This window comes from Ochotona curzoniae, unplaced genomic scaffold (assembly GCF_017591425.1).
Source record: "Ochotona curzoniae isolate NIBS_2020 unplaced genomic scaffold, NIBS_Ocur_1.0 scaffold_4506, whole genome shotgun sequence".
NCBI classification, from domain to species: Eukaryota; Metazoa; Chordata; class Mammalia; order Lagomorpha; family Ochotonidae; genus Ochotona; species Ochotona curzoniae.
The window spans coordinates 79,150,958-79,173,966 of record NW_024467119.1 but is presented as its reverse complement, the minus strand read 5'-3'; the positions used below and the strand labels follow the sequence as shown (position 1 = coordinate 79,173,966).

Below are 23,009 nucleotides of genomic sequence, written 5' to 3'. Positions count from 1 at the left end.
TACAGGTTTTAACAATTCGTTGAAAATTTATGTCATCATGTTTTTTAAAAAAAGATGTATTTATTTTTATTGAAAAGAGAGGAGAGATAGAGAGCTCTTGTACCTGCTGGTTCACTCCCCAGCTGGCCTCAGTGGCAACTGGTCCCCATATGGGATCTCTGCACTTGAAGGGAGAGGATCAGCCAGTTGAGCTGTTGCTCCAGGCCCCTATGTCATGTTCTAATTCCATTTTCCAAGAGCTTGTAGAAGGCCTTTGTGATACAATCGTGTGTCTGTGACAATGACACGTAGTGATTTGTAGATAAGGTACATGTTCTATATACTATTTTGTATATGTAAGATTGAGTTGCTGCCGGGGTGGAGGCCCAAGAGACTGTACGGGGCTAGAGAGGAGGATGCTACACTCCCACCAGATGTTCCAAAAGCACAAGAGACATGAGCCGTGGATCTCACATTGGCCTGAGCTTCCCATTCCAGGCAGTGCAATCTGGAATCCAAATTGAGTCATGTGCAGGTCAGATGTCATCCGTAGCACCTGAAAGCCTGTGGAAGGTAAGACAGGAGGCGCAGGTGTATTTGTTTTGGCTTTTCATAATGATTCAGGTCAGGCTACTGGGAATATGAATAGCAGGTGTGAGGCTGAGGAAGCATGAAGAGCAGACAGCCCCTCACTGTGGGCTCAGATGCTCCAAGTGGTTAGTTGAAAACTATAGCTGCGTACTGGAGCTGCCTAACCTCTCAGAGAAGTGCAGAAGCCAGGCCACAGCCTTGGGATCCTAACAGAGTTGGTGTAAGGTAGGCTCTGGTATAGACAAGCGATTCAGACACTCTCTAGGTGATTCTGAAGGGTAGCCAGGGGGTGTGTGATGCACTGATGTCAGCATTGACCTGGTCACAGTTAGTCTGGAAGGGGCTGAGCAATGACAGGTGATCAAAAAGACTCCAGGCACCTGCTTGCCCAGCCCGAGCCTGTTACCTCTGGAGCTGGTCCAGGCGCTAATCTTTTTCTCCATCTCTTTTTTTTGGGTTTCTTTTTGGGAGGGGGCTTTTTTGTTTTCATTTTTGCAAGTTTTAATGTTTGTAAAAGTTGACTTTTCCTTTGGAAGCTGGAATCTTAGCTACATCAGAATGCTGTGTTTGCTAGACACCACCTCCCAAAGTTTCTGGTTCAATGGTCCTGAGACGGGACTTGACATTTGCACTTGTAGACAGTTCCCAAATTATCCTGGCACTGCTGGATAAAGAATCCCACTTTGACAGCTGCTGGTCTTCAATTACTTTGTCGTCCCATGCTTTGCAGTGTTTTACTTTTCTGGATTTCGTGGTTCAGTTACAGCACAATTTTCCTCAGCTTCGATGTTCCTCTTCTCATTAAACTATACAAAAATTTGCATTTCTCTTAATCTGTATGTTATCTAGATTTTATAGTCTACCTTTAACTCTCATTTTTGTCTTGCCAGTGATTGGCTGCAATATGGCAATGAGGAAAGGGTGTTTGGTTTAAGGGTTCTGGTTGGGATGCCCACGTCCTATCTCCGGGGGCATGGGTTCAAGTCCTGGCTCTGCTTCTGACCCAGCCTCCTGCAAGTGCATGCCCGGGGAAGCAGCAGGTGATGGACCACGCAGGAGCTGTGCATGGAGCTCCTGGCTCCTGGCTCCAGCTTGGTACAGCCCTGGATGCTGATATGGGCATTTGGGAAGTAAAACAATGGATAAGAGATCACTCACTTTCTCTCTCTTTTAAGTCAGGTCTTCTTGAAATCAAACACATTCCAAATGATTCCTGCGGTCTTAGCTTTTGTGGAGATGCTAAAATTGCATTGGTCTGTAGACAGTTGTGGCTACATCATATACAAATTAAGATAAAAAAACGTTATGTTTCATCTGGAGTTCTCACAATATCTTGAGTTCAAACTTGTTTGATAGAATGAACGACTCATTTCATTTCCCATAAGGTTGAAGAGATTCACCTTGTGTCAGGGTTCTGCTAAGCCTGGAATAGTGGGGCAAGAAGTGCATTGAAAGGGCCTTCACAGTGAGGCTCCCAGCGTGGGGGCCCAGCCTCCCCTCATCTCCATGTAAGGCCATCGGGATGTCCCCTCTCTCTGGCCTCTTCTTCTGTCTCCAGGCTTAGGCATTCTTTCTTTCTTTCCCCAGCAGCTCCCCAGGAATGTGAAGCCTTCATCCTGATTCCAGAGGGTTTGACAGAGGAGTTTGTGGCGACCCTGCTAGGGGACAAGCCTTCTGATCCAGGATACAGCTGGTCACTAGACAGCCTAGGGTCAATGCCACCCTGGATCCAACCAGCACAAGGAGAAGTCCTGGTGCACCTGCCCTGGACCTGCCCAGGGGTTTTAGGAATGAAAGGCACCAGACTTGCATGTGTGAATGGGTTCATTGAGCAAGTAGTCGGAACTCAGAGAAATGAGGGTATTGCCAAAAGTCCGTGGAATCTCATGTTAAAAGGTAAGCTTTATTTGGTACATAAGAAAAAAATATAAGAAACCCAGGCCTAATTTTTTCATTGCACACATTTGCTGTGACCTTCTTGAAGATTCCACAGCCATCAGGAGGGGGTCGCGGGTGACACTTATTTTTTGCTCTCTAGGGATTTACACGTTCTAATTTTTCTACACCAAGAATGTGTTACCCTGAAAAATATTTACAATGTCATATTAAAATATCAATAGCAACTTGTTAAAAAGGCAGACAGTCCTTTGTGAGGTGTGGTCCCCTGGAGAGTGCCAGAAGGATTGAAGTGGTTTCCCTTTTGGGGTGACCATCTCCATTCCAGGGCTCGCAAATGTGCTACTGTAGCCTGTCTTGGCGCCCTTGAACATGGAATTGTGGTCATAAAGCTATTTGAGTTCGTGTCAGCTGATGGTGCCTTGTGTGAGGATTTGTGCTATGACCTCATGTCCCAGGGACTTAAATAGCCACGCAGAAGGACAGGCTGTGCACAATGCTATTTTCATCTGCATCCAGTGACTCAGTGAGCCGCATCATTTGAATGGCAGCGAAGCCTCAGACCTCGGAGGCAAGCCACCAATGTCAAGTGCAGTGCTGCTCACAGAGGGAATCCAGTGTGGGCAGGGAAACGCTCATGGAGTACACATCCCACGACCCAGGATGAGTCAAGGCATTCCCGCCCTCAGCACTGTCTGGAGCTGCCCTATGCCGATAGAATCCATTTCCATCTCCAACTCCATGCCAGGTCCTGGTCCCAGCTTCCTATACAACAGCATCGCTGTTGTGTCTGTCTCTATACTCTCTCTCTTTCTCCTCTTTATTTCTGTCCTTCCTCAGCTGTGTTTGCCCAGCATGCCCCTTGTTTAGGTCCCTAGGCTAGAACAAAAACTCTGACCATGTGACAAGTTCTACCTCTTTGGGCCCAAGAGGAACAGCACCAGGGTTGGGCAAAGCAGAGGAGAAGAGAGAGGAAAAATGAAGACACACAGAAGGCCAGGAAGAGGGAGAAAAGAGGAGGTGTGCAGGATCGGGAGGCTCAACCAAAATCTCTAAACTCAGGAAAAAGTAAAAGGATAAGCAAACCCCGTGAACACTGTAAGGTTGGATTCCCTTCACTGAGGTGCAGTTCACAAGAGTTCCAGAATGAGCCCCTCTCTCCAGCCCCTTGAGATTGTCCTTCATGGAGACAGCCAAGCCCTTGCAGATCTCAGTACACAGAGAACCGCTCCTGGTGTGCATGTGGCAAAGTGAGCAAGAGCAAACGCTGGCACTGTCTCACCAACACTAGGATGAAGTCCCACCAGTTTCTCCTGACAACCGTACTCCTGTGATGGTGACTTCCTTGCTTTGGCCTCATCAGCCCCTTTCCCTAAGCCACCTTGTGATGTGTCGGCAACCAGCACTGGTCCAACCATTTAGCTCCAAGAGGACTGTGTGTGCTGTCAGAGTGGCTAGGACCCAAGACTGCGGTTCTGTGCTCAATGGCCCTGGATCAGTGCTTGGACCTCTATGTTCTCAAGCTGTCACAGAGAAAACAAGGATGGCTGCCCTGTGTTGAGGAGGATGGCAGATTCTGTGCTGAGGAGCAAATGGGTGTGAAAACACCTTGTCCACTGGAAAGGACGTGCTGCCCGAGGTGTTAGCATCTCAGTGAATCTGACTACTCAGTCTGGGCTCCTCAGCCTTAGCCCTCTTGCCATCCAGGGCTATATGATTCTTTGCTGCAAGAGGCTGGGCTGGGCACAAGTTCCTCCTACTAGGTGCCTGTAGCACCAGGTTTTAGTAACCACAAAGTATCTTCAGGCATTGCCAGAGGTCCCCTGCAGGTGCAATACTTCTGGGTTGAGCATCCATGGCTTAGGATGAGCTTTTGCCTTGTCTTTGGGTCACCTTTCATCTTTTCCCTCTAACTCTTCCCTATCCCTGTGTGTGTTCTTTTCTAGTCATCAAAGAGACAAGAGGAATTTTTCCTTTTTTGAGAGACAAGGGGAGAAAGGCACATAGACCATGAGACCAGACTGACAAACAAATGGAGCTCCTGTCAACCGGCCCACTCCCATATGCTTACAAGGGTGGGGGCTGAGCCAGGACAAAGCCAAGAGCCCAGAACACAGCGCAGGTCTCCCATAAGGGTGGCAGCATCTCAAGGACTTGATCACCACCTCTGGCCTCCCAAGGTGCCCATCAGCAGGAGGCAGGAGCCAGAGCCTGGGATTGGTCACACTCAGGTACTTCAACATGGAACTGTTGGGCTTCACACTTACTGCGCTCCAAGGCATGTTGATTGCATGCTGAAATGTCTCTCTCGTAGCCTTCATCTCCAGATATGTGTGTAGTCACCCAGGACCACAGACTGAGCAGCTTCACTGCATTCTGTCCGCTGAATGGTCATTTCCCAAATAACGCTGCCACTCCCAAACGCATCCCTTCTTCTTGCTTTGTTTGCTGGTCTCACTCTTGACACACACTTTCAGCTGCTGGTGGGTAGTTTCAAAAATCCAAGCTTGCTCATTGACCCATCTCTCCTCTTCCCCGCTGGGATTGCCAACCCGCCTGCAGGCTTGAAAACCATTGTGTAATTGTAAGCTTCCTCCTCCGAGTCACACACCTTTGTTTTTTAGTGGTATGAAGGTAATTTATGTGTTGTTTTTTTTACAATAATACAGAATGATGCTAAAGGAAGCATGGTTTCTTTATTCTACCTCCTTCTCCCTGTCTTTGACCCACCCCAACTTTCAATATCTCTCCAGAGCTGGCAGGTGGGTTCCAAATGCTCATGGAAAATAGAATAAAATAATAAGCTTATTTTGTGGAACAAAACTTTGGAATCCAGGCCTCGTATTTTTTTATCATGCACATTTCTCATGAATTTTTGAAGCTTCTATTCAGTGTACACTATTTCCATTTTTGCACACCACATTCAATCTTTTAATTTCATTTTCCTGTGGGCTTCTTAAAGTAGCCTTGTCTGTAACTCCCGGTTGACCCCCAACCTCCCAGTTTTCAGTGTGTGTGAAAGCATATTTTATTTTCACTGCTTTTCCCACATGCTAATGTTTGCATATGAAAAGAATGCTGTTTTGACAGGAAACGGTCAGCTTGGACTCACATCTACCTTACTAGGTAGGACACAAAGTTTAGTTACTGCCCACTAGGGTATTGAAGATTTCTCTGCACACCCCTCCTAAAACTGTTCTGCGCCTCAACTGTTGACATATGCCTTGTTTGAGTTATAAGCCAGTTTGGACTATCCTAAAATCTGCCAAGTTCAGTAAAAACTATGCTTCAACACTATAAATTTCTCAATACAAAAATGAAAATAGACACAAGATAGCTGAATAGTACCCCATAGCATTTTTAAGGTGTATAGCAGCCGGTTGTGTATAAACTAAAATTGAAATATCAATGAAGTAGTCGCAGGATGTGGCTAAAAACCTGCATTTTCTAACATATTGGTCACACAATACCATGACAATTAACTCCATAATGTTGTAAATTATTGTTGATGTTATGTTGTAGCTTTTCATTGGACAGATGCTATTCTGCCTGCTCTGCTCTCAGACCAGAGATGGCCTCCCCAAGAAACCGTTGAATGTATTTGGACAATAAGATGCTGGGCTCTATGTTTGCTATATGTTTGCAAAGAAAGAATCTTGACTGAATTTGAACTGTAATACTGCAACAAGGTGGAGGAATCCACCATGGGGGGAGGGCGTGGGGAGGGTTTGGGGGAATTCCAGAGCCTATGAAACTGCATCACAAAATGAAATAAATAAATAAATAAAATAAAATATTCTAGTAAAATAAAATAAAATAAATTGAAGTATTTAGACCACTTACAAAAAAAAAAAAAAAAGAAAGAAGAAGAATGCTGTTTCTCTTATCATGCCCCCAGCCATAAGAATTCTCAATCCCTAAAGACGTGCCCAAGAGGAAGTTGCATGAGTGCTGTGCAAGTATCCTAAGTGGCCCCCCTTTCAGCCAAAGCCCCATATGGTAAGTGTGCTGGAACTGACAACACACATAGCCCTAGATGGTGTCAAGCAAACCCAAACACTCACAGAGCTGTTGTCTCTGATTCCTTTGGGAAAAAAAAAAAGGGCGGAGAGGGGCAGTGTGCTTTGCAATGGGCCAGAGGTGGGAGGACAGACAAGTGTGTGAGATGGGCAGAAACCACTCCGGAGTGGAGAGAGAATTTGGACAGGTGTTCTGGGGCTCTTCTCATTGAAGTTCTCCCTTCCAAAACTTCAGGAATGACACTTTGCAGGGAAATAGGGGAAATTGCTTGATTCTGATTCAGTAACTTGTGATCATTTGCAAATGCAATCTCAAGGTGCAAATAAGAGATTTACTTTTAAATCCCACTTGGACAAGGACCATTTTTCAATTCTTTAATACTGTTTGTCAGGCGTACCCTTGTTGCTTGGTTGTAGGCTCTCTTGTGGGGCAGAACCTTGAGCAGAATAAAGCCATAAAAGTTAACGCAGCTCCTATTTCCAGACCTCCACAGCACACGAAGAGACAGTCTAAATCACATCACCAGAATGGGATGCGGGCAGAGTCACACGCACAAATGCCATAGGGCTCTCGCTATCCTGGCTCTCTAACAAGCACTCTATGAGCAGGAATTTTACCCCAATTGTCCAGGAGTGCCAAGGGTGATCACAGCATAGCCGACCTGCCTGTCACTACTGCCTGCCCTGCAGGTGGTGGTGGGGGGGCCTAGTGGAAGTAAGATAGACAGGAACAGCACTGTCTTTGCGAGGAGTCTGGCATGACCTGACAGCCATACTTTTCACTGCTCATCAAAACTAGTTCTTGACTTCTCTTTCTCCTTCTAGGTGCACAGCTCTTGGATGATAATTTTCAGAGATGTATCAAGCAGTTAGGGACATGTTGCTACCATGTAACAAATATTGCTGAACACCCTCCCCGACTTATACTCACACACATCTCTGTGGTCACAGAGCTGCAGCTCTGGCAGATCTAGAATGCTCCCACCTGGACTCCACCTTTCTGATCTCATCCAGGTGCAAGTCACCTTCTCCCAGACTAGAAATGCAAGAGCCCAGTGTGATGGCTCAACTGGATAATCCTCCCTTTGTAAGCACCAGGATCTATATAGGTGCTGGCTCATGTCCTGGCTATTCCACTTCCCTTCCAGATCCCTGCCTGTGGCCTGAACCCACATGGAAAATCTGGGGGAGGTTCCTGGCTCCTGGCTTTGGATTGACTCAGTTTCAGCCATTGTGGCCATTTGGTAAGTGAACCGATGGGAAATGGAATTAAAAAAGTATTGAGTTTGATACCAAAGTCAACTAAATTCATGCATTCTTATGCATAGTTTCACCTGTTATGAAAAAAAAAAATGCTTCAAGGGTGAATATCACGCAGTGGCTAAATAGCAGTTGAGATGCGTGCAGGCCATTCCAGAATGTGGCTCAGAATTCTGCTTCTGATTGGGCTTCCTGCTGATTGTCTCTTGGGAGGCAGCAGGGGTGGCTCCAGTCGATGGTTCCTTAGCACCCATTAGGGCAGCCTGGGTAGAGTTCTAGGATCTGTGAAATGTTTATGCACCAAGATAAATTCATACCTGTTTTTTTTTTGGAGAAGTAAGGTATGGGGCGGAGTGCGAGTCGGATAGAACACTCACCTGCTGATTCACTCCCCAGTGGTGCACAGCAGCCAGAGTGGGGAGCTTGGTCCAGGGAATATAACCTGGGGCTCCCCTGAAGTTTGCATTAGCAGGAAGCTGGAACTGGAAGTGGAGCTGGAGTTTGAACCCAGGCGCACCGCCCAGGCAGGCTGGAAGAATGCCAACTACTTGGCTAAATATTCATCCCTCGACTCATGCTGTTACTTCCACTTTCAGACAAATGTGGTCTCAAGCTTTGCTCACTTATGGTACTGTCCATATACAAACCTTGTTTCTTCCATCATACTTCTGAATTCTTTTGTAAGTTGCTAAGTTCCCAAACCTGTGTGCTTTTTGTATATTTTAGTTTGCTTGGTGTTGAGGATTTATCTGGCCAGGTCACCATCAACTGTGATTCTGAGAGGTCAAATGAAACAGAGAGACAAAAGACAAAGCCCTCAGGCACTTGTCAGCATCCTTCACTCTGGATAGCCCCTGCGTGCTTAACAATATTACTCACAGATGTGTTTGAAGGGCGAATAAAAAAGCATGAAGGCACCATTTGATCAAAAACGGAACAGCAGTGGAAGGAAGTTCAGTTCCTTTGTAACAGGCGTGGGAGGCCCCTGATGAGCAAGATTGGGTCAGTTGGGTGCAGAGCCAGAGAACAGAAGCAAACAGATCTTGATAGGGTCTGAAGCTCCTGGAGGGAGGCCCGCAGAAGGGAGGGGGACCCTTCCAAATATTAGAAATGCTGAACAAAATTGGGGTGCGCCAAATTTCTTCAGTCTGGCTTTCTGCTCAGCACTGGGCTGCCTGGCAGCCAGGGCAAAAAGGGAAACCATGAGGTGCTACTTAACCGTATGCTAGTGGAGGAAAGGTGCATCCCTGCCCCTCCACCAGGAGCTAAAAACCAACCACCAGCAGTTCTCAGATTTGATCAGGCATGAAAACCCCTTCCCAGGTGGTTACTCATGCAGAGTTGGACTTGGGCTCTGGAGAGTACCAATCTGGAGTGAGGGCCAGTACTTCATTCGGTAGGGGGTGGAAGGGGGAGGATTGGGTAGGCAAGTTTTCTCTCTGGGCATTTCCTGGGCACCATGCCCTCCCTACCTGGTGCCTGGAAGTCCACAGCAGAAACCAAGATCACCCACACCCAGGGTCCACCAGCGTTATTGTACAGCCTACCCTTCTCTCATATGTCCTTCCACGTGCCTCCCAGTGGCGACTGAGGCCCTGACTCCTGCCATGAGAGTATGAGAATTCATCAGAGGCCAGATGGCTAGCTGCCAAAGCACCAGGCAGCTGAAATTGGAAGACCCAAAAGTCAGAGGCCCTTTCCTCGCCATGCAAACTCTCAGTGGTATCAGCTGCTACAGAGATGCCCCGAGGCGCTAGCACGGTCATCTCCTCTTCCAAAGATCAGCTTTGTCACGTCGAGGGGCTTGGGTAACAGAGGGTGCGGGACTTGGGCGTGGTGGGGCGGGAATCCCGCGGACTCAGAGTGTTTTGTACATCTGTCTAATCTGACGGACATGTGACCACTTCAAACTAATTTTTCCAGGAAATAAAGCATGACTGGTCAACCATGCTGTGTCTTCCAGCCAGAGGGTAGTTAGAGGGTCAGCTCCAAAAAAGGCAGATAAGGAGTCATGTAAAAGTTCATAAAAATGTGTATTATGAAAAAAATAACCACATGAATTGTTTTTTCACCAAAATAAACTTATCTTTTAGTAATAGTTTTCATGAACTTTGCGAAGAACCCTGTAGAAGCTTTTTGCTAGGATGAAGGGTTTCTTCACCCAAAGAATTGGGAATGCTTGCTCAGCAGGAAAAAACAATTAAATGTCAACTACAAAAGCTGTGGGAGGCTTCTGCAGCTCAGAAGCAAGACGGTGCACGCTTGTCGGCACTAGGGGGAGCTGTTGGGCCGCGGGGCTCAGCCAGCCAAAGCCTCCCTCGACATGGGCCCAGGTGGGCGCAGTGGGGAGCACCCTGCTTAGGAGGCCCACCGTCCCATCCCGGAGTGCTGGCTTTGCACCCTGGCTCTGCTTGTGGCTCCACCTTCCTGCTGAGGCACACCCTCGCAGGTCACAGTGATGGCTCAAGGATTCGGGTTCCTTCGCGTGCAGGTGGCCCACGGGGTTGTGGGGGCGTGGGCCAGCCAATCTGGAAAAAATCTGTTTCTCTCCAGATCTAAATATATATTGAAGTCAGTCTATCTATCTATCTATCTATCTACGCGGAAGAAGCTTCTGGATCCTGGCTTCGGATCAGCTCAGCAACAGCCGTTGTGGCCACTTGGGGAGTGAATCAGTGGACGGAAGAGCTTTCCTTCTCTTTGTCTGCATTCCAATGAAAAATAACAACAACGAAAGTTGAGCAGCTTGAACTTGAATTGACATTAATATGGGATAGCAGCCCCCACAGTTTGCAGTTTAACCTACAATGTCCCAATGCCAGACCCAAATAAACAAATAAAAACCTTTTGTTAAAGTCTCCGAACTTTGCAAGGCTCTATCATTAGCTTCAGTTAAAAAAATGAAGAGCCCAAGGTTTTCAGCCTTGTCCTGCCCAAACTACAAGCCAGCAATAGCTTCAATAGGACCAAAGGAAACACCCAAACCCTGGGCCTTCTCCCTGGCATGTGTGTGTAACAGCTGGAGAAACTTGTGCTCCTGCAGGAATAATCACCACCCAAAGCCAGCAGGAGCAGGCCCTGAGCCAGCGGCCCGTTCACACCACAGGGGAGTGTGATTGACAGCTCTGCTGGTCTCAAATCAATCACCCAAGTTTGACCACGTGTGTGTTCTCCCATTGTTCTGTATTGTCACCTACAGGGCAAAAAACATCAACAGTTTTATCACAAATTGGAGTAACTGCTGGCTTAAAATGTTTTCTTTAAAAAAAGATTTATTTTTACTTGAGAGGTAGAATTACAGTGAAAAGGAAAGGCAGAAAGATCTTCCAATTGCTCTTTTACTCCCCTAAATGGCTGCAATGGATGGAGCTGAGTCAATCTGAAGTCAGGAGCCAGGAGTCTCTTCCCGATCATCCATGTAGTATAGTGGCCCAAGGCCTTAGGTCATCTGCTGCTTTCCCAGGCCATAGGCAGTGAGCTGGACGGGAAGTGGAGCAGATGGGACAGGAATCATAGGGCCCGCCAGTGCATGAAGGTGGAAGAATAGCCTGTTGAACTATGGCACCAACTCTGCCAGCTTAAACCTTAAAACACACACTGTAAATCCATTAGCAGGAGCAAGCATTGTGGCACAGTGGGTTAAGCTGCTACTTGGGATACTGGCATCCCACATCAGAGTGCTGGGTTGAATCCTAGCTCCTCTGCGTCCAATCCAGCTGCTTATTAATGCACCTGGGAAAGCAGCCCATGCTGGCCCAAGGCCTCGGGCCCCTTCCACCCATGTGGGAGACACAGATGGGGTTCTAGGCTCCTGGCATTGGCCTGGCTCTGCTGCAGGCATCTGGGGAGTGAACCATCAGATGGCAGACCTCTCTCTGTTCTGGCCTTTGAAATAAATAAATGAGTAGGAATTAGATAAGTACAATAGCAAACTGATCATTACTTAAATCATCAGCCCATTTGCTGTGGATAAGAATGGAGATGCACAGTAGCTAATGATACTAGAAAGCAGCCGTGCACTGAAGAATTGTTAGTTAGATCAAGGGTAGAGGTGGTCCAGGCACCTGTGTGTCATAGGCAGGTCCCAAAGGCCTGCTGACCAGAAACAGCTGATTAGGCAAATTTGCACGGAAGGATGGGGGGAGGGGGGAGCGGTTGTCTGATGTCTCTCTCTCCATTTCTTGGCATGTTTGTCAAGAGGCAACTACACCCAGAGCTGGCATTGTGATGCAGCAGGTGATAACGGCCACCTGCAATGCCAGCATCCCATATGAGTGCCACTTGGCGTCCCAGCGGCTCCACCTCCAGCTTCCTGGGGATGCACCTGTGACAAGCCCAGAAGATGGCCCAAATGCTTGGGCCCCTGCCGCCCACACACGGGATACCCAGAAGAAGCTCCAGGCTCTTGGCAAGGAACAAAGCAGCAGATGTTGAGATTCTCCCTCTGTAACTCTGCTTTTCAAAGAAAATAAATAAACCTTAAACATTTTGGCTGCTGGCTCTTGCATGAGGCAGCGCTGGTTTAGAACACTGCCAGCTTGGCAGCGAGTTCCCTGGACAGCGGGTACAGCCCTCAGCACGCACCTGTGCTTGAGCAAACTCTCACACCCAGGGTGTGGATGCATGTGGCCCCTGGGGTCGCTGCCCAGGGGGCCTGAGGCTGCACTACTACTGAACCGAGGCTGGGAGAGCAACTTGTCTTTTGCAATCCTTGCTGGTCTGACAAGCTCCCGTAGAGTTACATCACTTCCTAAAAAACAGGCAAGCACCTCTTCTTCGAGTCAGCACCGACCTGAACAGGCAGGAAACAGGAAACTCGCGTTTCAGGGAGGCCGAGGCCCCGCGCAGCATCCTGAGCGCACCCTGCCTGACATGAGATCTCGCCGCGCCGCCCTGCTCCTCGCCCTGCTGGCCACGCTCACTCCTGCCGGCCGCGGTAAGCGACTGCCAGCTCCCTGCCCCCTGGGCTTGCAAGGTGCCGCCGGTGGCTACAGATCGCTGACGCGGAGGGTGAATAGCTAGGCACCCCAGTGCTCGCGCTAGAGGACCTCGGAGTTGTCTAGGCGCGGCGGGGGTGCGCTGGGGTGCAGGGTGAACTTTGTTTTCCTTGCGGCTGATGAGGTGCGCCCGTTGCTCTCGCTCCGTTTAAGCTGCTTGGCTGTCCAAGTTGTGTGGATCTCTGTAATTTGCCAACCTTAATGGGCATATTAGGAAAGCCATAAACTTTTTGGCAGTATCTGTCAAAGACTGCTTCCATCAGCCAAACCCGAGAAATAATAAATTTGCTTTTAATTGTGTGGGCTGAGAAGTCTGTTGAGTCCAAAAGCTCTTAGAAAAAAACCGGAGTATGGAAATTTACTACTGAAAAGCCCACTTAGAGGAATAAATCTTTTTTTTTTTAATGAAAACAGGAAATTAGCTCAGGCATTGCCAGGCATTCCTTCTTAGACCTGCAAAAAGCTTTCATCTGCTTTTCTTTGATCTTTGTTACTTTGAGGCTATTTCCTTTACATTGATTGTTACAAAGTTTGACACACACATAGGATGATAGCCAGCCAAAGGTACTGGAAAAACATGAAGTACGAAAACTCAGGACTGTAGGCTAAGAACAGTAGTTAGTTTAAGCCCTTGACAGTTGCCAGAGCAGTCAGTTGCCTCCAAGATTTTGTTGCCCTGTGCTTGGGTAAATAAACCTGCTGACTGGTTTCCGTGCATGGAGACTACCCGCTGCTAGCTAGCTAGAGTGGGGCAGGATTTCCAGCTGGAGGAAGGTTCCTGAGAATGGGGTAGGACTGGCTGGTGGGGGGGAGCAGGGGATATCAAGCACTGCCCTGAGGTGTGGCAACTGCCAGAACGCGAACACTCCGTGCCCAACTTCTCACCTACCCCAGCTGTATCTCCTCTCTTTCTCTGCATGTGCCTGGTGAGGCACACCCAGGTATTCCAGGCACAAGAGGCAAAGTGAGGGCAAACTTTCAGGTGGAAGGGTGCTGGGTTGGGACGGAGGCTGGGGCGTGCAGTGACTGGGGGCAGGAAAGCAGCTCCGGCCATGCAGGGGACTGGGGAGGAAGACGGGATGGTCCAAGGCTCTCCCCCTTGTCAGCCTTGCGGACTAGCTGCTGTGCACCTGCCACTCTGTGTCCTAGGCCTCTGCAGCCGCCTCCTGGAATGCCTCCAGCACTCAGGGCTGGGTAGGGTGAAGCCAAGCCCCCTCTCCCACCTCTGACGACCTCTCCTCACACAGCACCATGTGCCCAGACATACCTTGAGTGTAACATGGACGCCTGTTGAAGCATAACAGTGAATTCTCATTGTACCTTCCTGGGACGCAGCAGGGAGTGTCTTCAGTGGTTGGGTCCCTGGATTGCCCTCCAGCTCCGGACTTAAGTCCAGCCCAGCCCAGTCTAGGCTAGAGAGAGTGTTCAGAGAGTGAATTAAGAGAACTTGTCTGTTGCTTCTCATTACTTGTCTCATTACCTGTCTCCCTCCCCATAAAAAAAAAAAAAATCTGAAATGTATTTTTAAATTTGTATGTGATTTTTACTTAAAAGGCAGAGCAGCATACACAAAAGAGCAGATTTCCATCTGTGGGTTCACTCCCCAAGCACCAGCAGCAGCTGGGGCTGAGCCATATTGAAGCCAAGAGCTTGGGACTCCCTCTGGGTCTTCCTGGTGAGGCAGGGATGCTGTCGCCTGCTGCCGGAGTGAGCACTAACAGGAGTTTGGGCACAGAGCAGCAGGATTCCCACTAACCACCCTCCCTAGGGAAATGAACATCCCAGTGGGCAACTGCGACACAATGCCTTGTCCTCTCGCTATCTTTTAATTCTATTGTTCATGAACATTTTGAGGCCAAGGGATTTAGTTTATTTTAATAGGCTCTCCCTACCCCCGATGAAGACCGTTGGAAAAAAATAGGAGAGAATAGCTTTTCTGAGATTTTGAGCATAGTTCTGGACAAGCTTTGGGCGTAGGTATTTGGGTCAGTGTTGGATGTCTTTGAGAAAAGTTTAAACTTAAAGCAAACCTCCTGTCCATGAAGTGAAGGGAGGTACACCCCGCTGCCTTCTGTATCCTCAGCCTTGTCAGGGTCAGCTTAGCACTCCCAGAAAGCAAAATGCAACTTCCTGGGTCCCTGGAGCCGGAGACACATCCGCTACTGCAAACCAGGGTGGTTTGTAGAAGGGAGAACTAGTAAGCGTGAAGTGGAAACCAGGAAGCTGTGTGGTCCGAATGACGAGCATCAAACAGATGAGAGAGCTGGGAGCTTTCCTGGGGTGTTCCAGGAGAATAAAAGCCATCGAATTCCCGGTGAACCCTGAGATGGAGAAGAAAACACTGGTGCCCATTGGGGTGGCACCATGCCTGTTTGTTCCTCAGTAGCCATCTCCATTATCAGATGGACTGTGGTGGGACTGCAGCACGTGTGTCCGGTAACCTGGTTTCTACTGAACAGCCCCAGAATGTGCGAGCAGGGGGCTGGCAATGTCAGTAAGCTGAAGAGAAATCACCTTCACGTGTCTTCTATGACAGCGTGTTGCTCTAATCATCCTATGTAGTTCAATGTTATTATCAGTAAGCTCTCACTGCTCTCCACTCCTGATCCAGCTGCCTGCTTATGGCCTGGGAGAGCAGTGGAGGATGGTCTAAGTCCTTGGGACTCTGCACTTGTGCAGAGCTGCAGGAAGCTCCTGGATCCTGGCTTCAGATCAGTTCAGCTTCAGTCATCCCAGCCATGTAAGAGGTAAACCAGTGGGTAGAAGATTTCTCTTTCCTCTCAGTGGCTTTGCCTTTCAAATAAAAATAAAATCAATCTTTTATGAAAAAAGCAATGTATGTACAGCGTTCAGGACTATCTTACAGACTAGGATATCCACAGGGAGTCAGAATGTACGACTCATGGCATGACTCATTATGACTGCTAACATCATATGCCAGGCAGTGTTCCAAATAAGCCCTTCACAGCCTAACCCGTGTCATTTTCAGAACAATCTCACAAAAGGGTACTCTGCACCCTTGGTTTCCAGATGAGAAACTGGAGATACAGAGAGCCTTAGTAACTTGCCCAAAGTCACACAGCCAAGCAGCAGACCTAATTGCCATGGCACCTCTGGGGTTTGCACTGTAACCTTCACCTTGCAACCCAGGAGAGTTTCCAGGCGCTGCGGGACCACGTGTCCAGGTTCAGGTTGGGACAAGTCCCTACCTTCCCGGATCTAGGTGTATCACAGAATTCCCAGCTGGGCTTTCGGGTTTCTGAGTGAGAATAACAGTGCTGCGTTTGTCTGTGTTGGGAGTGTGCTGGCTGCCAGGGTACAGGCTTGGGGAGAGTTGGGTGAAAGCTGGGCCGCCCAGCCACCGAGGGGGGGAGGGAAGGGAGGAGCTGATGCAGGTGTGGCATCAGCAGCAAGGGAATCTGGGGGATTAGGGAAGTTAAACCCAGCAGCAGGAAAAGCAGCCTTTGGAAGTCACTGGGGGAGCAGCTGCAGAAGGGCGGGAGTCCAACAAGGCAGGTGGGGCAAGGCACGCAGAGCAGCTCAGCTTCCGGTCCAGCATCCCAGGAGCTGCTGTCTGGGAGCCCAGATGGAAAGTGACCGCCAGCACCACGGAGCCTTGAGGAAAGCAAACACAGTCAGGCACCTGGGGAATGAGTCCCATTGTGTGCACAGATTCCCAAGGAACTGAAGAGGACAGAGCGTGGCTGGGATGGGACCCTTGCGTAAGGAACCAGGCATCCTGCAATTTGCCTACCAGCATGTCTGCACTGTAGTTGTATTGGCTGACTCCCAGTCAGAATGGAGGTTGTGAAGTACAATGGCTAGTGCTGTACATTAAGGTTGCCAATCCAGGAGATACTAGTCCCACCACTAGGCTACGTATGACATGATGCCCTAACTGGCAACCTTGCAAAGGTGAAACCCCAGGCCTGATGGCACCAAATAGGATCTGGAAAACACAGAGAGAGGCAGGGAGGTGCTGATCTGGATGCTTGCTCCTAGCCTCAGGGTGGGGAAGGGACAGCCATCCAGTGAGGGGAAGCAGCTAGAGACAGAGCCATGTCAGGCACCAGGACAGTTAACCACACAGACCAATGTGTCTGCCCACAAGAAGTGGACCAAACCCAGAACTCAAAGTCAAGGGCAGGTCCAGGGCCCACCTGGGTCAGCAGCCTCTCCCATGCCTGTGAATGTTTCAAGGCCTTTACTGTGGCTTTTTTTTTTCTTTCTTTCTTTCTTTCTTTCTTTCTTTCTTTCTTTCTTTCTTTCTTTCTTTCTTTCTTTCTTTCTTTCTTTCTATCTATCTATCTTTCTATCTATCTATGTTATTTGAAAGTCAAAGACACGGAATAGAAAGAGACAGAGAGCTCTTCCATTCTCTGGTTCACTGCCCAAATACCACAAAGTTGGAGGTAAGCTGAGCTGATCTGAAGCTGGGAGCTAAGAACTCCTTCAGGGTCTCCTGAGTAGGTGCAGAGGCCCAAGGCCTTGAGTCTTCTTCTGTTGCCACTGCTTTGCCAGGCTATTAGCAGGAAGCTGGATGAGAAGTGGACAACCAGGACACGTGTCGGTATCCGGATGGGATGCGGACACAGGTGGAAGCCTTGCTTGCTATGGTGATGGCCCCTCGAGTTTTCTTCTTTCTTTTTTCCCAAAGGCAAGGTCTGATGTTTCAGCTCTGCCTTTTGGCCTCTGGATGGACAGGAGCCCCAGGAAAGCCCATAGATCCTATTCCATCTCTAAGGATCTAAACTTTTTGTCTAGGAAATTCCTGGTAAAAGGCATGATGGGGCCCGGCGCAGTGGCACAAGTGGTTAAGGTCCTCGCCTTGCACGCCCAGGATCCCATATGGGCGCCGGCTCTATCCCGGCAGCCCCGCTTCCCTTCCAGCTCTCTGCCTGTGGCCCGGGAAAGCAGTCGAGGACAGCCCAAAGCTTTGGGACCCTGCACCTGCGTGGGAGACCCGGAAGAGGCTCCTGGCTTCGGATTGGCATAGTATTGGCCGTTGCGCTCACTTGGGGAGTGAATCATCGGATGGAAGATCTTCCTCTCTGTCTCTCCTTTCTGTATATCTGCCTTTCTAATAAGAAAAAAAAAGGCATGATGCGAAATTGCCATTTCCTCTACAATCTTCAGTTCTCAGGCCCTGGGGAGTTTCTTACTTGCATTCGTGTTCTCTCTGCATCTAAAAGATTATTCCTTGGGTTTCATCTGGCATCTGCAGATGTTGCTCACTGGGAGAATTCCCAGGTAGTCTCGTATCTCAGAAGTTTTCCCTATAACCATTCTGTACATCTCAACAACTGGCTCCTACATCTCTCACAAATGGAGCACAGAGGTACTTGGGGTAGTCACAGAGGAAGATGCCCCAGAGTGAGCCAGAGACAGTGACCTTGGGTTACCTGTGTCAGGACACAGCAGTCTCAGAAGTGATGCTGACAGAAAGACTATTATGCACACAACAGTAACATTTATTCAGTGTTCAGAATGCATCACAGTGTGCTGTCAATTGCTTACAGACACAGGCATCTTTTGAAAGTGTGTCAATGAACTTCAGGTACTGAATTTGAGGATCTAGCATTGCTAGTTCCCTCCACATCCACTGGTAGAGTGGATGTGGAGGGAACTTCAGCCCTGTCTAGGGTGTTGGTTCTTCTAGAGAAGAAGCTGGAAGTGCAGTGCCTGCTGGGCTAAGAGCTGCGGCCTAGCCCCTTTGCTGATCCCCAAGTTTAAGATGCTTGTGTGGCACAGATGTTCAGCTTTACTGGTGATGAAGACATTGTTGTAGACTATCCTTGACCTTTAAAGATAAACTGAAAGTCACTGGCCCCTGGAGAAAAAATATCTGTGCACCCTCGCTTTAGAAAGGTCCCAGCTGGTTGGGCAGTGGCCCCCTGAGGTTTGTGGCCCGTCTTTCCACACAGTAAGAGGTCACGAGGGTTCGAGGGTGGGAGCACCTGCTGCTCTCCACTGGCTCTCTTCCCATCTCCAGCCCTTTTGCATCCTCATTTTCTCACTCTCTGGTCCTCCTGCAGTGTTCTGCCCTGGGGCTTTGGGTCTGGACCCAGAAGGCCCATTACTGAGTCACAAGTGCCTTTAATAGCCCCCAGGGCCCACTCCCCTCCTTTTTTTTTTCTTACCATTTGCAGATCCGAATAATGATACAAACTCTCTTCTGCTTTTTGCCTGATGCTTTCTTATCCACCTGTTCACTTCATACTGGTGCACGTCTCTCCTTTCCTTGCTCCTTGTACCTCTCTGGGACCATCCTACCCACTTGTCTGCCTTTCATCTCCCTCCAAGGCTGGTGATTTCCACATCATCATCGCCTCCACCCAGATCTGTCTGCCCTGCCACGGTCAGTTTTCCCAGGCTGTGCCCCAGCATATGGTATGAGTCCAGAGTGCCGGAAACACAGCTCCATCTCTGCCCCCTGAGTCTGCAGACCGCCTGTAGGTCTCATTGTACTTGGGTAACTGTTGTGTACCTTGGGCACTGGATGTATCTGGTCTCACTTCTGCAGTGGTCTTTCTATATCACAAACTTAACCCTTCTCCTCCTGTGCTTAGTCCCATGTGTGCGACTTTTCATTTCCTTGAGAAGATTCTGCCTCCCCCTGTCTGATCACCCCCAGCATGGTCACAGTGCCCAGAGTTCCCTTCCCATGTGACCCTTGTCACTTCCACCTGTGCCCTAAGACACAACTTAAACACATCAGGGGTTGGGCCAATGAGCCTTCCTCCCCTGCACCTGGGCTGGGTGGACTCCTGAGATTTGATTCAATGGTTCCACTCCTCTGCGAAGACTTCTCGTATCCCCAATCCTACATGCCACTCATTCCTTCCTCCCTCATATCCCTGTGGCACCATATGCCACCACCTTACAACTTTTATTAATCTATTTTCTAATTATTATTCATTTGCATGGTGTTGTCCCTGCTTTCCAGTCACTTCCCTAGGAAGAGGCAGGGGGTTGGGTTTCATTCATCTGTATATCCTGGAGCTTAGAAGGCATGAAACACCTTCCGTGTAATAGGCACATCACAGAGTGTAGCAACTGACTGAATGACTGATGAACTGAGTCAATGAATGAATGCCTTAGTGCATGACTGTATGAATGAATGGAGGATATGTATTACATCTCAGGATGTACTTACATTCATGATAAGACCATAACCATTTGCAGAGTGAAATCAAATTATAGTAATATGTAGATAAATGTCATTGATACTTGACAGTTTTAGAATCTTATTCTCAAGTATTAGTAAACAGCCCCAAACTTTCTTATGAAGTCTAAAATTGAAAAAATATTTATTATTTATTTATTGGAAAGGCACAGTTACACAGTGAGAAGAAGAGAGAGAGAGACAAATAAAAATATTTTCCATCTGCGGATTCGCCCCCCAGATGACTGTAAGAGTTGGGACTAGACCAGGTTGAAGCCAGGAGCCTGGCCCCCTCTATGGTATAGACAACAGTGGTGTTGCTGTGGCGCCCTGCCCTTTGGTCTGTATAGCAGTGATGGCCCAAAGTCCACTCTGTGGTCAGGGCAGTGGTGGTATCTCCATAGCCCATCCTGTGGTTTGTTTACAAGTGGTCTCCCTGTCCCCTGCCCCAGTCTGTTTAGCTGTGGTGTCCCCATGGCCCCCCCCCCCGCCCCGTGCTTTGGGCAGTGGTGGTGTCTGCGTGGCCACTCTGAAGTCAGGGCCGCAGTGGTGTCCCCGTACCCCCTCTGTGGTCTGTATATGGTGGTGTCTCTGTGGTCCTCTCTGTGGTCTTTGCAGTGGTAGTGGCTGTGTGACCCCCTCTGTGGCCTGGACAGTGGTAGTGTCTGCATGGCCCCTCTGAGGTCTGGGTAGTGGTGGTGGCTGTGTGGCTCCTCTGTGATCTCAGCAGCAGTGGCATCTCCATGGCCCTCTCTGTGTTCCGTATATGGTGGTGATGTCCTTCGATCCTCTCTGATCTATGCAGTAGTGGTGGTGTGTGTGTGGCCCCTCTGTGGTCTGTGCAGTGGTGGTGTCCCTTGGTCTGTGCAGTGGTGGTGCCCTATGGCCCCTCTGTGGTCTGTGCAGTGGTGGTGTCCCATAGACCCTCTGAGTTGTATACAGTGATGGTGTCCCCATTGCTCTCTTTGTGGTCTGTGCAGTGGTGATGTCTGTGTGTCCACCCCCCGCCATGGTCTGTGCAGTGGGGGTGTCCCTTGGTCTATGCAGTGGTGGTATCCCTGTGGCCCCTCTGTGGTCTGGGAAGTGGTGATGTCTGTGTGGCCTCCTGTGTGATCTGAAAAGTGGTGGTGTTCTCATAGCCCCACTCTGTGGTCTGTGCAGTGGTGGTGTTCCCATGGCCCCCTCTGTGGTCTGTGCAGTGGTGGTGTCCCATGGATCCACTGAGTTGTGTACAGTGGTGGTGTCTCCATTACTCCCTGTGTGGTCTGTATATGGTGGTGGCCCCATGGTCCCCTCTGTGGTCTGTGTGGTGGTGGTGTCCCTCTGGCACTCTCTGTGGTCTGTATAGTGGTGGTGACCCCATGGTCCCCACTGTGGTCTGGGCAGCAGTGGTGTCCCCATAGCCCTCTCTGTAGTCCATGGTCTGGGCAATGGTGGTGGTGTCATTGTGGCACTTTCTATTATCCAAAGCAGTGCTGTCTCAGTAGCATCCCCCAAAGACATGGCACTGGCAAGCATCTATGGACACCAAACCCAGCCATCTTTCCACCACCAGATGGGGGCCTGATGAGTCTGGAAGCTCATCTGTTTCTGTTTGTTCCAGTTTTGTCCCTGGCTATGTCTTAGATACCACAAATGCTGAACACAATTTTAAAGAGATCAGCCAAAGAGATAGACTGTGAAAGGTATATGCAACTGTTAATTTTGTGCCCAAGGGTTTTGTCCTTGTGTTCAGTTCTGCAATCACACAGAAAATGAATGAGGACTGTCAGCATGGGTGATTAAAGCCCACTCCATTATGATTTCACTGAATCATCCTCACCCCAGTGCACATACCCACTAGGATTATTTAGGGAAGCATTTGTTTTAAATATTTATTTTATTTGAAAGGCGGAATTACAGAGCTCGGGGAGATTGATCTTCCACACATGGGCTCACTCCTAAATGGGGAACTTTTAAGTCTGCTAGGCCATATCCCCGAATAGCCTCAAATACTGATTTGGTTGAGCTCCAGGAACTCGGAGTCTGAGTGCTGTGAAGGTGGAGAACTACTGCTGTGGCCGATGAGGAATCAGAAGGAAACGAGATTATCTGGGCCTGTCAGACCCTGTGATCTCCAGCCCAGCAGCAGTGGTATGGCCTGGTAACATGTCAGAAATGCACATTCTCAGGTTCCATCCCGGGGCTGGGCAGCAGCACCCAGCACTCATGTTTGCCATGCACCGTAGGGTTTAAGGACTCCTGGCTTAAACCTCCAAGCTGTGGCATCAGCAGGACCTTTTCTGGAGATGCCAATTGGCATCCTAGCTGGCACCTATTTTATTTTCTTTCACAAGATTATTCATTTATTCATTTTAATCTATACATTTATTTTGTGTTTAGTGTTGGCTATATAGGTAAGAGGGCTGTATACCCATGTAAGCTTCTGATTAGGGTGGAGAGGGTCATGATGTGAAGGAAGTTGGGTGAGATAAATATTTCACTTCTTTTTTTCCCCTCTGTCCACAGATTAGGGGAGTTATGAGAGAAAAGGTTTTGGTGTGGGGGGAGCCTGCTCTTGACTGTCAAACCTCAATAGTGCTCAGGGATGGAGATGGTCATTTGATGTTGACCTAGAGACCCTGATGTGGGGAAGGGTGTTACTTGAGTGGTCTGGATAGTTCTGAGAGGTTGTCAGCTTCATTGTATCACAGTGAGAAAATCTTCCTAAGGTCTGTTGGTCACCAGGTCTACTTCAGCTTATCCACAGATCTAGATACCTGCTGAAAAGCCTGGCCAGGAGAGTTGTTCAATCTGCTCTGCTTTCCATCTTTTGATGAGGCACTTGATGCTCCCATCAGCTTAGATGAGCTGGCTGTCATGTTTCTCATTACATTTGGGTATGTTCTGAATGACACGGGCATCAGCAACTGAGGTGGCCCAGTCCCACGACATGTACTCCAAGGTTGGACCACATGCCCTTGTAATTATCCCTGAGGTCAGAGCTTGAGCCCAGTGGTCTAGTTGGGGAGTTCTCCAAAAAACCTTGCCTGGGAAGTCTTCAGACTTGACTCTTGGATGCTCCAGCTAGTGCAGGGTCAGGTTCAATCCACCTCCTAAACC

The 23,009-nt window shown here is 48.9% G+C and overlaps 1 protein-coding gene and 1 long non-coding RNA gene across 2 annotated transcripts in view; both read left to right on the top strand.

Moving 5' to 3' along the window:
- Positions 1–12,420: 12,420 nt before the first annotated feature.
- The window catches only part of TMEM154 (transmembrane protein 154), a 39,332-nt gene continuing 28,743 nt past the window's right edge, over positions 12,421–23,009 (top strand). The window contains exon 1 of the mRNA XM_040967359.1: positions 12,421–12,681. Within this exon, the coding sequence (XP_040823293.1) occupies positions 12,618–12,681 (64 nt within the window). The 5' untranslated portion in view covers positions 12,421–12,617. The remainder of the gene's footprint in view (positions 12,682–23,009) is intronic.
- On the top strand, positions 12,693–14,858 carry LOC121147477. The gene is made up of 2 exons (XR_005882394.1): positions 12,693–13,516; positions 14,392–14,858. It is a non-coding gene; the product is annotated as an uncharacterized LOC121147477 (long non-coding RNA).